This window comes from Aulonocara stuartgranti, assembly GCF_965226115.1.
Source record: "Aulonocara stuartgranti genome assembly, chromosome: 2".
Lineage (NCBI taxonomy): Eukaryota > Metazoa > Chordata > Actinopteri > Cichliformes > Cichlidae > Aulonocara > Aulonocara stuartgranti.
Genome location: NC_138940.1, coordinates 7,042,183 through 7,057,926, shown reverse-complemented (window position 1 = coordinate 7,057,926; position 15,744 = coordinate 7,042,183). Strand labels below are relative to the sequence as shown.

At 39.6% G+C, this 15,744-nt stretch overlaps 3 protein-coding genes across 20 annotated transcripts in view; all 3 read right to left on the bottom strand.

The window, feature by feature from the left end:
• Window positions 1-6,148: 6,148 nt before the first annotated feature.
• fgfbp1a (fibroblast growth factor binding protein 1a) lies at window positions 6,149-8,661 on the bottom strand. The gene is made up of 2 exons (XM_082509477.1): window positions 8,348-8,661; window positions 6,149-7,651 (listed from the first exon to the last, which is right to left on the bottom strand). The coding sequence occupies exon 2, from the start codon at window positions 7,630-7,632 to the stop codon at window positions 6,997-6,999; it is 636 nt and encodes a 211-aa protein (XP_082365603.1). The 5' UTR covers window positions 7,633-7,651; window positions 8,348-8,661; the 3' UTR covers window positions 6,149-6,996.
• Window positions 8,662-9,241: 580 nt separating this feature from the next.
• On the bottom strand, window positions 9,242-10,511 carry fgfbp2a (fibroblast growth factor binding protein 2a). The gene has a single exon (XM_082509534.1). It carries the CDS (start codon window positions 10,493-10,495, stop codon window positions 9,860-9,862), a length of 636 nt encoding a protein of 211 aa, XP_082365660.1. The 5' UTR covers window positions 10,496-10,511; the 3' UTR covers window positions 9,242-9,859.
• A 1,916-nt stretch (window positions 10,512-12,427) lies between these two features.
• The window catches only part of prom1a (prominin 1a), a 93,268-nt gene continuing 89,951 nt past the window's right edge, over window positions 12,428-15,744 (bottom strand). For all 18 annotated transcript variants that reach the window (XR_014271395.1, XR_014271396.1, XR_014271397.1 and 15 more), the window contains one exon: window positions 12,428-15,310. Coding sequence is in view for 1 of the 18 variants with exons in the window: in XM_082505962.1 (XP_082362088.1) it covers window positions 15,304-15,310 (7 nt within the window). In the remaining 17 variants the exon portion in view is untranslated. The remainder of the gene's footprint in view (window positions 15,311-15,744) is intronic.

Here is a 15,744-nt window from a genome sequence, read left to right as displayed (position 1 = left end):
CTCACTGGAAATGAGGAGATCATTAGTGCAGCTTTAACAATGCCATTAAATACATGACTTATTGACTGTAAACAAAATAATGAATGCAGAGACCTACATACATTTTTAAAGCTATGATGAGCTCATAAAGATAACGTTAAAATAAAATAGTACAAACAAATAAATCAATGTTAAACAATAAAATCATATTTACAAGACATAATATGAAAACACATTGTCTTTAGCCCTATTCCTCAAAAATGCTCACCTTCATTTCCTGTAATCATTCTACAGATACATAACTGAGATGCATGATGTGCTTCTGAATAACACTGGCAAGAGGAATCACAGTGCAGAAAACATACCAAAAAATACATAAATAAATCAGTCGCGCTTATCCGAAGCTTTTATGCAAAGTGTGCCACAGCATCACAATAAATGTGTGACCCCTGTTTGTTCACTCGCAGAGCTATAGAGCTCAGTCCTGGAAAGCAGTTCATTTTGGTCTTTTCTTTGGATCCTTCACTATAAAGCAGAACTAGAACATGTGGCAGTTATGTGCTTTCTGAAAAGTGTCTGGGTTAAAGCTGACACATTGTTGGTCAGGAAAAAATTAATGCATATTGGAGTATAAAACAACTTAACCCTAGAACACTATCACTATAAATAGTAACACGATCACTAATGCCGGGTGATTTTTACCCGATATAATATAACCAATGAAAGGTAATCAAATATATCAAAATATGACAACACATGACAAATTAGAGTGGTCTTCTTTTACTTTCAACTGTGCCATGTCTAACAAAATGAAAAATAAGACTCCTAAAACAAAATAATGACTCTGGAAAGCTGGTCTTTGGTCCACCCATTCCTGGGACATTTGAGACTTCCCTGGTGATGGCACAGGCTCCTCGACACGCAAACAGCTGCAGGAGAGTGAAATCATATAAATGTATTTTCTCGGGTGTAAATCACCCAGCAATAGTGTTCTAGGGTTAAGAGCAATTTTGCAGCATTAGTCTCAGTATTATTTTTCATAGCTTGATTGCATTTAGAATGACATTTGGTGTCCATGTAAGACCCATTTCATTAGCTTTAAATACTGCATTTGGAGTTTTTAAATTCAATTATTTCTTTGCAAAGCTGGCAGAAGAATAGCTCTTAATTTAAAGTACCATTCTTCTGGCATTTTATTATTTTTAACACATGCATCCCCAGGCTTTTACCTTTCTACCTATAAAACCCGGAGAGCAGCCAAATGGGTGGTAGGCTTTTAGCTAAGCTTTAGCTTCAGCCAAGTGGAAGCTAAATTGGCTAGTCATTCATATGTATATTAGGTTGTTACCTGGGAATTCTGGAGGGAGGGGAGTGGGGGTGTGTGATTGAGGGGGTGGGGGAGCTGCTAAAAGCTGTGAACTTCCTTTTGTGTTTCATCTTGATGCATTCTCAATCATCCAGGGAAATAAATCTCCAAAAGTCACCAACTTGGAGTGTTTCAGTTTGCCATCTTAGGGAGAAATCAACACACATGGGTGTATGTCCTTTGTTGCTGAGATTTATTGATAAAAACAGAATAAAAACAGAATGGAATCCAGAGCCACACCACTGTGCCAGCCTCTCTCTTCACATGGCGCTGTTGCCTCCTGTGAGATTCCTGACACCCCTCCCCCACCCATCACCTTCACTCAATACCAGGTTGAGATGCAAATGAGGAGACTTCACTCAGGCAAGTCTGCTGGACCAGACGGACTGAGTCCCCTTGTCCTCAAGACCTGTGCCCCCCAGCTGTGTGGAGTCTTTCATAAACTGTTTATGCTGAGTCTGAGTCTGCAGAGGGTCCTGGTGATGTGGAAGACATCATGCCTCGTCCCTGTACCAAAGACGCCACGTCCCAGTGGCCCCCAGGATTACAGGCCCGTGGCATTGACCTCCCACATCATGAAGACCCTGGAAAGGCTCATCCTGGACCAGCTGCGACCCATAGTAAGACCACACCTGGATCCCCTTCAGTTCGCTTATCAGCCTCGTCTCGGAACTGAGGACGCCATCATCTACCTGCTCAATCGTGTCTACACCCATCTGGACCAGCCGGCGAGCACTGTGAGGGTCATGTTTTTTGACTTTTCCAGTGCTTTCAACACCATCAGGCCGACCCTCCTGGGTGATAAGTTAGCAGCGATGCAGGTGGATGCTTCTCTGGTGTCCTGGATTGTTGATTACCTGACAGGAAGACCACAATATGTACGTCTCCCACAGTGTGTGTCTGACAAGGTGATCAGCAACACAGGGGCACCACAGGGGACTGTCCTCTCCCCCTTCCTCTTCACCCTCTACACCACAGACTTCAGCCACTGCACAGAGACCTGCCATCTTCAGAAGTTTTCTGATGACTCTGCGGTGGTTGGATGCATCAGCAGGGATGATGAGACAGAGTACCGGGCTGTGGTCGACTCCTTTGTCACGTGGTGTGAGCAGAATCATCTGCAGCTCAACGTGGCAAAGACCAAGGAACTGATCGTGGACTTCAGGAAGACCAGGAAACACTTGACCCCTGTTTCAATCCAGGGGGTCAGTGTTGACATTGTGGAGGACTATAAATACCTTGGAGTACACATTGACAATAAACTGGACTGGGCTAAAAACACCACAGCACTTTACAGGAAGGGCCAGAGTCGTCTCTATTTTTTGAGGCGACTGAGGTCCTTCAACATCTGCCAGAAAATGCTGAGGATTTTCTATGAGTCTGTTGTGGCCAGTGCGATCCTCTATGCTGTTGCATGCTGGGGGAGCAGGCTGAGGGTCGCAGATGCCAACAGACTTAATAAACTGATCCGTAAGGCCAGCAATGTTGTGGGGATGGAGCTGGACTCCCTCAAGGTGGTGTCGGAGAGGCGGATGCTGTCCAAGATAAAGACAATGTTGGATAACACCTCCCACCCACTCCATGACATGTTGGTCAGTCACAGGAGCTCGTTCAGTGAGAGACTGAGATTACCGAAAAGCACCACTGAACGACACAGGAAATCATTCCTGCCTGTGGCCATCTCCCTGTACAACGCATCCACTTAACACACTGTTTGCTGCTACAACTACACATGTTTCTTTTCCAACTATTTATTTATGAGTGACTTATGTATGTATGTATGTATGTATATATATGTATATATTGTACTATTCTTAGTTAGTGTATTGTCTGTCTTGTCTTAATGTTGGTTTAAAATGGAGCACTGTAACAAAAAATAATTTCCCCCAGGGATCAATAAAGTATTCTGATTCTGATTCTGAATAGAATAGAATAGAATTCAACTTTATTGTCATTGCACATGCACAGGTACAGGGCAACGAAATGCAGTTTGCATCCATCCAGAAGTGCTTTAGTGATATAGATATATTACAATATATATTAGCAATAATATAGATATGTGAGTATATTACAGAAATGGGTCTATTATGGTACACGGTATGAAGTATGTTGTGAATATTCTATAAGTATGTACAGGCTGTAGTGAGTACAAGCTATGTACAGGATATGAACAGGATATAAATATGAAAAACTATACAGAATATGAAATAAATAACTACAGAATCTGAGATATACAGCTATACAGAAGTGGGAACTATGCAAGTTGTAAACAGTTGTAGGATTAAAGATTATCGAATGTACAGAATGATTATTTACACAGAGCTATACAGTAGTGCAGTAGTGAGGGTGTAGATAGTTTCTACAGAGGCTATATAAAGTGCTAGTGGTTGTGAGTGGTGGTTCAGTCCATGTTATTATTGTGTGTTTGAGGGTACAGTTGTCCATTGTGGGTGTGTGTATGTTCAGTCCATGAGTTTAACGTGAGTCAGATGTCAGGAGGCAGAGTTCAGGAGTCTGACAGCTGTGGGGAAGAAGCTGTTCCGGTACCTGGTGGTCTTAGTCCGGAGGCTCCTGTAGCGCCTCCCAGAGGGCAGGAGGGTGAAGTGTCCATGCGATGGGTGACTGGGGTCTTTGATGATTTTCCCAGCCCTTTTCAGACACCGCTTCCTGTAGATGTCTTTTATGGCAGGAAGTGGTGCTCCGGCGATGCGCTGGGCAGTTTTCACGACCCTCTGCAAAAACAGTACAAAAAACCAACCATTTGTACACATATTTACAAATAATAATAAAAAGTGAGTGAGTACATTTCAACATTTTCAGCAATCACTCACAATCCTGGTACTGCCATGGTATCTGTAGTCTGCATTTACCACATGTGTATCTGTTGCAGTGAACACATCGCACAGTGGCATGATTGTTCTTGCATTTGTGTTTGACCTGACACATGGCTCTTTTTCCAGGGCTAGGTGTGGAGGGTTGTGTCCAAAGCAACTGTTCTTTTCTTGCCTTCTTCGCAGCTACATGAGAGTGAGCCAACTCTCTTGCAAGCTCCACCAGGAAGTCCACCCGTCTTTCCTTCGTCCCGGTGCATGCTTGATACAGCACATGTGCATTCAGTGCTGCCATGTCAATCATGTTCGCTGCAATTTTCAGTGTGTGGGGATCATTTGTCACCAACAGCATCACGTGCTGCAACCCTGATCTACATATCACCGTTGATGAACAGCTTTTCCCATCAAAGACTCGGTGCTGTTTCCTGCAGTATATTGCAAGTAAACCTGACAAGTTTGGGATCAAGTTTTGGGTGGCTTGCGACCTAAAATCCAAGTACATTTGCAATGTCTTCCCATATCTTGGCAAGGACCCCAATCGTCCCACTGGGGAGAGACTTTCTGAAAATGTAGTAATGAGGCTGATGGAACCATTCCTAGACAAGGGCAGAAATGTTACCACGGACAATTTTTTCACATCGCTTTCACTTGCGCAAAAACTTCTTAGACGGTGTGTTGATTTCTCCCTAAGATGGCAAACTGAAACACTCCAAGTTGGTGACTTTTGGAGATTTATTTCCCTGGATGATTGAGAATGCATCAAGATGAAACACAAAAGGAAGTGCACAGCTTTTAGCAGCTCCCCCACCCCCTCATTCATACACCCCCACTCCCCTCCCTCCAGAATTCCCAGGTAACAACCTAATATACATATGAATGACTAGCCAATTTAGCTTCCACTTGGCTGAAGCTAAAGCTTAGCTAAAAGCCTACCACCCATTTGGCTGCTCTCCGGGTTTTATAGGTAGAAAAGCCAAATGGCTGCTCTCTGGGAGTTTAAGTTTAATAGAAACTGTTTAATTGAGCTCAGCAGAATTTCAGTCTTGTTTTCAGCAGCTGTTGTTTTAAAGTCCTTCAAGGAAAGCTACTCCTTATAAGTCTGTATTCACTACATTCCAGCAGTGACTTTGTGGCTGCTGTATAATTTTTTTTCTGCAGCCACACTGTTTTGGCCTTTCTGATCCACCAGCAACAGATTTCCTACTAAGCCCAGAATGCAACCTGCTGAGAGTCTGAACTTGATGGATTTAACCTGTGGGCAAACCATTAAGTTTCAGCAGGAGATGAAGACTAAGTGATCACAGAAAGCAGAGTCATTCCACTGTCTAAAATGACAACATGTCTTCCAGCTCTGGCTGAAGAATGTTCTTTCTGGCTTTCACAGAACTGTGTATGATTGGAGAATATTAACAATGGAACTTTTGGGAATGGAATTTTCTGGGATTCCTAGAACATAAACAGCCAGTGTGTATCTTTACAGGACTATTCCCATTAAGTTTTATTTACTTTCTCCTAGTTTGTTGTTCATGGATTGTCAGTACTAGTTTTTTTTCTTCTCTTTGACATCACCTCCCAACCAAGTGTAGCAGATGGCTCCCTGTCCCTGAGCTTGGTCCTGCTGGAGGTTCATTACCACTTCACAGTGTCACCAAGTGCTTTCTCAAACAGAACTATCAGGCCCATCTGTATTTTCTCTATTATAGCAGAGATTTTATCTTCCCGTGTGAAACAGTTTTAGGTGATATATAAAAATATAATAAAATCAAGTTGGTTTAATTCAGACTGACGACCTGTCCAGGGTGTACCCTGTCTCTCACCCTCTGGCAGCTGGGATAGGCGCCATCTACTACAGTTTCCTTGTAGTACAACTTTAATTGTTCTGCAAGTTTTTATTTAAATTACTTTAACTGGTAACCTCTCCATTATCAAGTAAATATTGACAGTAAAAAAAGGAAATCAAATTACCCAGGAATGTACTTCATTAGTTAGTTTATACAGCTCATTGATACAGTAATATTAGAAATATTAACTCATATTCCAGTACAGCTTTTCCAAAGCAAATAGTAAGAATTTTACAGTATGTACAAGTGTGGTATGCAAACTTAATTCAAGCTAATTCAAGCTAATGTTATCACGGAAATGATGAATAAGTATGAGAACTTCTACTGATCATAAGTGCCAAAAAATTATGCTAAAGTCTTCGGTTTAACCTGCAAAATATTATTTCTGTTTTATTTTGTCCGTTTAGATACTGGTATCCCTTGATTATGCAAGATGAACATATGAGGTTTTTATGGCTTCACACAGTGACTGTGGCTTCACAGACCTCTCGTTGCCAAGGTATGCAGGCTGAGGTTTCTAGAAATCACACTCCCCCTGGCTTAAATTGCTATGTCAATACCAGACATTCCCAAACATTTAACCTCCCATGAAAAGACTTCAGGCAAGACTGTGCACATTTGGGAGAGACAGAAAATGGTTTGACATTATTTTAAGGAGTATTTTGTCTTTTTATTTAAGTAGGCATTTTATATTGAGAAGGAGAGGTAATTTCAATATGGCTATAATAGGAAAAAAAAAACCCAAGTGAAATTACAAGTTACAGGAAAAGAAATAAAAATCGAGAAACTAATATTCTACATATTATATCTGTCTCAATAGGCTTGAACGCTTACACAAATTTCTCCAAAAGCAATAGATCAAAAACTGTTCATTGAGTATGTTTTTGTTGAGCAGCAAGCATCTATATGAAGAATCTATGGGACAAGTATTTACTGTATGTGACTGCAGAAAAGCTGAACTAATTCCAGTTTTTCTGTATCAGCAATCATAATCCCGCACCATAGTAAATAGAAATGTGCAAACACTTGACCAGGAGTTGTTGCAGAACTCCTCTGCTCTCTTCCTGTTATCAGCTTGACAGGATTTTACAGCTTTGACTGGAGAAGTTGGGGTATACAGTGGAGAAGTCTTCACCCTCTGTGTTACATTCAGTCTGAAATGAGCCTCTCTGGCAGCTCTTCTGCACATACCTGCCCTGACAAAAGCACTGCTGTCCTGGCAGAGACTGTTTAGCTTCTTCAGCTCCCTGCCGATCTGCTTCCAGTAAAGTTTAACATTTGAGGCATACTCAGGACAAGCAGTAGGTCTGGCAATATACTCGCAGCTGAAGCTCCTGTCCTCCTTCTTGCACGTGATGCTGAGAATGACGATATCTTCACCTGTTGCAACCCAAGCACATTCAAACTTGTCTTTGGTGACCACTTTGCCTCTCATGAGCTGTGCAGAGACGGGCTTTGTTTGGCGGCCCACTTTTGCTCCCGACCTATTCTTGTGCTGTCCTTTGTCCATGCCTCGTCCCCTCCGTCCACCGCTCTTTTGGCAGCTACCCAACATCACCTGATGGGAAATACAAGCCAAGACCAGGAGGATGGTGACGTTTGTGAGGAGAGCCATGAAATCAGTAGAACACAACCTGCCAAAGGATTAAATCAGATTTAGATATTTGACCTTAAAACCCTTTAATTTCCCTTTGGAGAAAGACATGTCTTAATCCCTCCGTTAAACTAACATTTCAAATGGAAACTGAATGTTGTGGGAATAGTTTTGGCTTTAGACAGCACAAAACAGCATTAAGTATTTTTTGTACAGCACATTCAAGACAATTTCAAGTCAAAGAGGTATTTTGAAGAACAAAAAGAAGAATACAAAGATGCAATCTAAAAAATATTCCATAAACGGAATTTTGAAAAAAACATGGAGCACATGCACCTTTTAGTTTGACTTTAAGAAAGGAAGAGGTTTAAAAACTGTTAAAAAGAAGCACAGATTTAAATACTGATTAAAAAATAAAAATGTAAATGCATCATATTACAATTGTGATGGTGCAATTATCCCTTGATTATGCAGTTATGCAACTATATCGCCTACAGTATAACTACAACAGTTATAAACAAAATACAGACTAGTAAATATTGGAAATAGAAATAAAGACAATGTGTTTAACAGGTATTTTATAAATATTGAACCTGGCAACAAGGATTTCACAGAATGCATTTTACAAAAACTTAACTGTGAGCACATTAAATATATACTAGGCTGATGTAAGTAGCACACCCCAAATATTATTGCCAGATTAGGGTGCAGCTTAAGTTGTGGTGCTTTTCCTTACCTGAAGTTTTTAGAGAAACTTCGGTTTGCAGTCCTCACACATGAGAGTGTTGCCCTTACTTGCAGATTGCAATATGCTGCCACATAATCACCCCTCCCCTTCAAATATATACACTTGCACTCACACGCTCAGTCACACACCCTCACACACACACAGCATGACTGAAGAGCTTATAAAGTTTATTGAGGTCTCGAATAGATTAGGGATACTTTGAACCTGGTACCTGTGTCATCAAACTAAACTGTGTGTGTGTGTGTGGGGGGGGGGGAGACATTTAAAATTACATGGCTGATAGAAAATGAAATTACCCTAATACATAATAAAAACTTTTTATAAACACTGTCAATTTAGAACCAAAACTTCATCAACCCACAAGTGATACAAGTGTTAAACTTGTTTGCAGCTTCTATGGACCTGAATAATCATGAGCACTTGCAAGGCTTATGTTAAGCTCCCAAAACTAAAAGTTATCTGTTGTTCCAGATTTTCTGCTTCAAGTTCCACCTGCTTTAGAATAATCTAAGTTCATATTTTAAACAAATGCAAATAACCTAGAGTCTTAAAGGACCTTCACAGGGCCAACTGTAAGTGCACCGTGCCAGAGATGAAATGGCTTTGAATATCTTGAAAGGAGCCAGATGTTTCTGCTGGATAAAACTGCTGATTGATTGAACTTAGTCTCAAAGCACCAAACACCTAATGGTCATATACGGTACAGTAGACGAGTCATATGGCTTAAAAATATTAAACTGCACACTGCCATAAGACATAACACCCTAGACAACTCATTTTCACAAATACTGCTGCTTGCAGTTTTATTATCTAATATTTTTAATCAGGAATGTTAATGAAATGGCATTAATCAGCACATAGAGATTGAAAATGGTTATTTAATAAAACATTTTCACATTTATACATATTTTGGGACAAATACACCAGCATGGAAAACCAGAGCAAAAAAAATAAAACAATCCCCCAATAATTCTGAAGGTAATATTGAGTGATGCAAACAGATAATATGCAAGTAATAAACATAATAAACATACATTATATGTTAAAGCAGTATCATTCAGTACAGGTTGTTCATGCAAAACATTTGTCATTACATAGTCAAGTGAGACCTTTAAGTTCTTCCAGCTTGGCTCTTAATGGAGGCTGATAATTGTTGGTTTGAGTGAGAGGAGTACTTGAAAGTCACTGTAATAGCACAGCTTGCCCTGAAGAGGGTGTTACAGTTCTACAACAGGTTAACAAACTCCTCGTTTGGAATTTTCCTCCAAGGGCTGCTTGAGCCAGACGCCAAGTTATTTTCATTAGCGGTTAAAAGCTGTGCAAGGTGGAAACTGGGTGCATAGGCAATATAATTAGGAGCAGCAAAATAAATAAATAAAAAAAATGCTGGAATCTAACTTAATTAAATAGCCTCATTCTAGATTAGTTATAAATGAATATTTTTTTTAAAAAGTGTTGCATGTTAACAAACAGGCCCAGTACTGCTGCTCACCTTTCTGGTTAATTACGAAACAAACCAATGAAGAACGAGCAGATGCCCTGCAGCGACCTCCAGCAATTCTGCCGAGCCATTCTTTTAGCGTTGCTCTCAACAGCAGGTGTTGTTGGTGGTGGTTGAGTACTAGTTTCCTGAGTGGTCTTTTCTTTTTGTGGCTCTTGAATGGATTTTGCGTCAGCTTGTCTTGTTGGTGTAGGCCGACGTTGAGGTCTTGCTACTTTCCTAGAAGAAGCCTCTGCTCGTGACTGGGAGAATGAAGATGATGAGAAGACCATCTGAGAGTCATCAGTTGCCTTCCTGCACATGTGAGGTTTAATCTGTCTTGGTGCTTGGCAGGCATTGTCCAGCTTTCTCAGATTCCACATCATCTGCACGAAATAGTGTCGAGGATTTTTGTTGTAAGGGGTGCAGGTGTGAGGCTTGCCTATGTAGTCACACCAGTAAGAGCGCTTGTTCCTCTGGCATGACAGTCTCAGCCTCGTGAATTCCCCTTGACCGGTGACAATCATGGTGCATGAGTCTTTAGCCTTGGTGCTGAATTTGATAGGTGGATCCCAAATGCTTTGACCCCTTTCAGTCTGAGCCTCAGCTGGCCAGAGGCAGCAGGCGAGCAGCAGAGCAGCGGTCTGGGCCCACATAGTTTCCAATGGGTGCTAAATGTGAAACTACTGGAAATGAGCGTCCCTCCTGCTTTTTATTGGCCAAGCAAAGAAGGAATTCAGGTTCCAAAAAAAAAAAGAAAAAAAGAAAACAACCCAGTAGACTAAAAGAGGCCAGCTCCATGGGAGGAGGAGTGTGGCCTTACCAGTTACAGCTGCCAGAAAAAGGAAAGCGCTACGTGCAAAACGATGCTGACACATGTAGGTGTTCTGTTTAAAAAAGAAAAAGAAAAGTACATCCTCTCATGCATGTAACCACTTCTCAGTCATGTTAAATTTACCTCATGGAAAAACATCTTAGTTTCACTTGTTAATAAAAGTTCATTGCAGAATGCAGGCTTAAAATGTCTTGCTTGCTGTAGAAAACAGTAATAACTCTTAACGATGTAGTGCAACCTATTTTCCTAAAAGATCTAAAGTATAAAGAGAAGTGTGAGAAGCCACTCAGACATTGGTCATAAAGTGTATTATGAGTGTCTTTAAGAGGCTTTATTTTCTGGGTCCATCTGTATCTGCATTGAGAGTGCTGTCAGTGATAGAAGAACAAGACATGGTACTCAAAGAATCTATACAGGCAGTATAACTTCCAGGGTTTTAGTGTTTTGAGACTAAGAAGCAATATATCATTGATCTGCATTTAGACCACAATTTTAGAATAGCTAAAAATTATATTCAGTTGTGAATTTTCCATCAGTAATTTGTCTCAGTTTCTAGATGCAAGAGATGAAACTCTTCAGCTATAGTGCCGGTTGGTGCCAAACACAATATTAGCAGTTTCTTCTTAAAATATTCACTACCCTTCCCTGTGAATGTTTCCATTTCCCTGAAATATCAGCATGTTCATTCCCACACTTGAAAATCATAATATGTGGGCTGCCCACTGTGCATAACGACAGTGATATCAGAGCTCAATTTTGTCCTGTAAAGGCAAAAGTATGGTGGCCAGGTGAGCTCACTACACTATAAGGAAACATCATTAATTTTTCATTGAATGTGCAAAATACAACATAACCAAATAAATAAAATCTATTTATTTAGGAAATGGAGTAACACCTGCAAATTGCATGTGGCAGAGCGATACTCGTCAGTGGTGCTGAAAAACAATGAAAAAATGTCTTTTGTGTTTCCTGAAAAATTTTCCATTGTGTTCTTTATAGTTGCGCTGTGTATATTTTAAAACTATGTCCCCGGCACAGCGTTTGATCTGATGTAAACACACTGAAGAGGGTTTCTCTGAACCGCTGCTTCTGTTTTTATGTAGTTTTGTGCTCATCTCTCTCTACACAAGCCTTTTTAGAAGTAGGGCTGCTATGCGGTTGTAGTGGTGGTGGTTATTCATATACTGAACTATTTAATGTCTCAGAAAACCTCCAACCAGAGGAACAAACAAATGCTTATGGAAGATGATAACCTCTTATAGAAATAGCTGACCAGTAACATAACAGTGGCAGCACCACATAAGAATGTGCACTCTTGCGTTAAACTGTTTTCCTTTTTAAGTTTTTTTGTCTTGTTTGTTAGAAAACCAAATAAAGAAAAAATGAAATTGTTGTGAACTACATTTGCCCATTTAAAACAAGTTGATCCAAACTGTATGGCTCATTCAAAACACAGACCACAAAAGAAAAATGTCACTGAAATGCAAACTTTGGATTTTAAAACTTTATTCACAATTTATACACTTTCTTTCCATCACATCATATAAACCTACTCTTCAGTGGCTCCATCAGTGCCCAACTTTGGAGCATCACAGTTCAAACCAGTTACCGCTGTATCTGATCCATCCAGGGTTAGCATACAGGATATCTAGTGTAAGCACTTAGTAAATTCAAACATTTTTCTCTCACATCCAAACTTTCGCAGAAACCCAATGATAGTCCTGTGAGCACACGGATACTTCAAAAATGTCCATTTTAACAAGAAATGTGTCTCAAAATAAAAAGAACATCAGTGACTCAATAGAAGCCCGTCTGTGTTTAAAGTTCAATATAATTCAGAAACTTCATCTTGATGCTGGGAGTTTCCTACACTGCAAATATGTTCTATTACTACATCATAATTTAGGTTTATCTATACAGAGTATTTCTTTTCTCATCGTCACTTAGCCCTGGTTTACAATAACACAGCTTTGGAAATTAAAATATTGAAATAAGATAAATAAACTGGATATTTCAGTCATATTTCTGATGCTAATTCATTGATGCCAATGTTAGAGACAAATATTCTTATCACTTTATTTTCCCCTAAATTAATGATTGTGTGGTACTTGAAAGAACAACTGTGCTATGTTAACAGAAATATATGTTTCAGTGTTAAGATGGACATTTTTTTTGAGAGTGTGCATCAACACCATGCTGTGCAAAACATGAAGCATGCTTATTTTTCTACTCTTGATTGACAGCACTCACTATTCCCAATCATGGATTGTCTAATTTCTTTTCGCCATCATTACTCCGCTAACAGCAGCTGCAAATCTAACCTGTAAACATAAGGGCAAAGAGAGTGGGACAACTGGATCTGTTTGCCCGTTGCGTTACACATAGATTTCAGCATATTTCTCAAATTCCATATCAAGCAATGTGAAATAAAAAGAAAATAGCTCTTGAATACATTCACTTTTTTCATAGCTTTAAATGTATCCATAGCTACTGTGGGTTTATACAAAGCAGAGGAACAAAATAAGCACATAGTTGATAGACCCCTAAAGACCTGAGAACTACAGTTTAAAAAAAAAAAAGAAAGAAAGAAAGAAAAGATTTGGCTTGAGAATTATTCTCCACTGTAAAAGTATCACCACTACGAAAAAACAAATCATAATAAAAATATTATGTTAGTGAACTCAACAAAACTTGGTCCCATGTGACAAAGGATTCAATCTGCCACACAGGGAACCTAAAAGCCAGACATATGTCTGTTTGTGTTTTGAATTAAGTCTATGATTTAAAGGGAAAATCCACCTAAAAAAGCTTACACTGTTGGAAAAAAACTGGTGTGATTTTGTTTTATGGTGCTGAAGGTCTGTCCACATCAGTAACATGCTATATGGGGATGAGACTTCCTCAAGGTTCTTGTATACCTGAGATATCCAGAAATTATTATCAAAACAAGGGCCGAGGAGGTGGGGGGTTAGTCCCAACATTTCTGCCCCATAGTACCATTAAAAAACCAGCTTACCTAATCTATGAGGTTTCATTGACCCATCAGGAAGCATTTAAAACCTAAAAGATTAAAACATATTCAGAATTTGAATTGGAGCAATCTTATTCCCAGGGCATCAAATACAGTAATTTTGTCTGAGATGCACATTTTGAATGTAGGACGTTAGTACTGAGACGCACCGGCTAATAGTGAGATGAGTGTTGCTATATGGACTCTTAATTACAAGAGTCCAATTAATATCATTTTTTTCAAGTTGCAGCGTTGTTAAGGGGAATATTTTAATCAAAACGGCCATTTTTTCCTAAAAATAACCAGCTAGTTCTCGTGCCTAAACCCAACCAAGCACCCAGTGAACGTGAACGTAAAATGACAACAAAACGGACATGAAACACAAACACTGGAAAACCTGTAATTTACATCATCACCACCTTGCCTCCCACATAATAAAGATGAATATCCTGGTCTCTCAGTATCAAATATTACAGTCAGTGCGTCTCCATATTAACACCACAGAACACCTCGCACGGATCAAAGAGGCCAGCAGCCACAGACAGAATGGCGGTGTTTGACACCCTGGGAAGATAATGCATGAGCAAAACATACTGCGGACATCATCGTCACAGTAGAAAGCATTACAGAATCAGTTTGTTACATTTCATTTCATCTTTTTGAAATAAAGTAATATAACATCCCCACTGGATACAAATGACTTGTTTAAAAGGCATTCTGGAAAAATGTAGGGAATTGCCACCTGTAGATGTAGATGACACAGGGTACGGGAAGATAGGTATTCTAGGAAAAAAAGAGTACAGTTTGGATCTTTACTGCACAAATAACTCCCAGATTGTTGATTTTCAGCAGTGTAAGATTCGCTGTTGGCAGATTTCCTCTTTTAAAAAGTAGCAGCTCTCAAACTCCATACAAAGGCAACCAGTCTTTTGTAATGCGCATCAAACCAGCAAAGATAAACGTTCCTGTGATATTGTAAACATTTTAAAGAGACTAATGTTTTTGTAGAATACCACCTAACCTCTATTTTACCACTTTACTCAAATTCTCAATCATGAAGACACCACAGATCCACCACTTCACACATGCTGCACTTAAAAAAAAGTATTTGCACTATTCAACACTTTTTAACAGGCTGTTATCGTTAATTTGCATTCATCACAGATGTAATGACACACTAGTTTGCCACTAGTTTGAGTTGAAAGTGTCAAATCTCTTTTTAAATGCAGGAAGCAGGAGAAGGAAAAATAAAGAGTCCTCTGCTTGCAGTTACCTTCGTCTGACCTTCCAGCTTTTGTTTTCGTAAGCACAAAGAAGCACATTAAAATGAACAAGCATCACAGTTAATGTCATGTCCCGTCACTGAATATTTTTCTGCTTTGTTTCATATTTGAACAAATGTAAACGCAGACAAAGCAGTCCTTTACAAAAAATGCAGAACAAGCCTGGCTCAGATTGATACTGAGGGGAGAGGAGTTTGATATCCTGCAGGCTGTAACCGTACTGAAGGCCGAGAAGGTTCGGTTCATCGCTGAAGATAACGCCTGCAGGGCAATTGTTCTTTTGTTGTGAGGAAACCAGCTTTCACTGAGCCTCATCTGGTCCAAGGATTTAGGAAATTAAAAGCTTAAAAACAGATGAGAGAATAACATGCTTTAGTTAGTCAACCCCAAAAAAGACACCTGGTGGATGTGATGCTGGATAAAGTTAGTTCATAAAGTATGTAGACACAATCACGTTTTGCACATTTTACTATAATGTACTTTACTGAACTGAAACATGCGTTTAAGAAAGTATTTCAAAAGGTATTCAGACATACAGACATAGATCAGATCACAGGTATAAGCCTATTTTTAAATCTTTAAGCAGGGTTAAGATATATGCCCAAACTGTGTGAAGAACAAGCAGTTCTCTCGTCAAGGAGATGACTAAAAATCACTCTAACAGAGCTTCAGTTGTCCTCTGCACAGATGGACGACAACTCAGATAAAAATTCAACCTCTTTCATTTATCAGGTTTTTACGGTAGGGCAGGTATAAGAATATTCCTTTGAGAGTGAG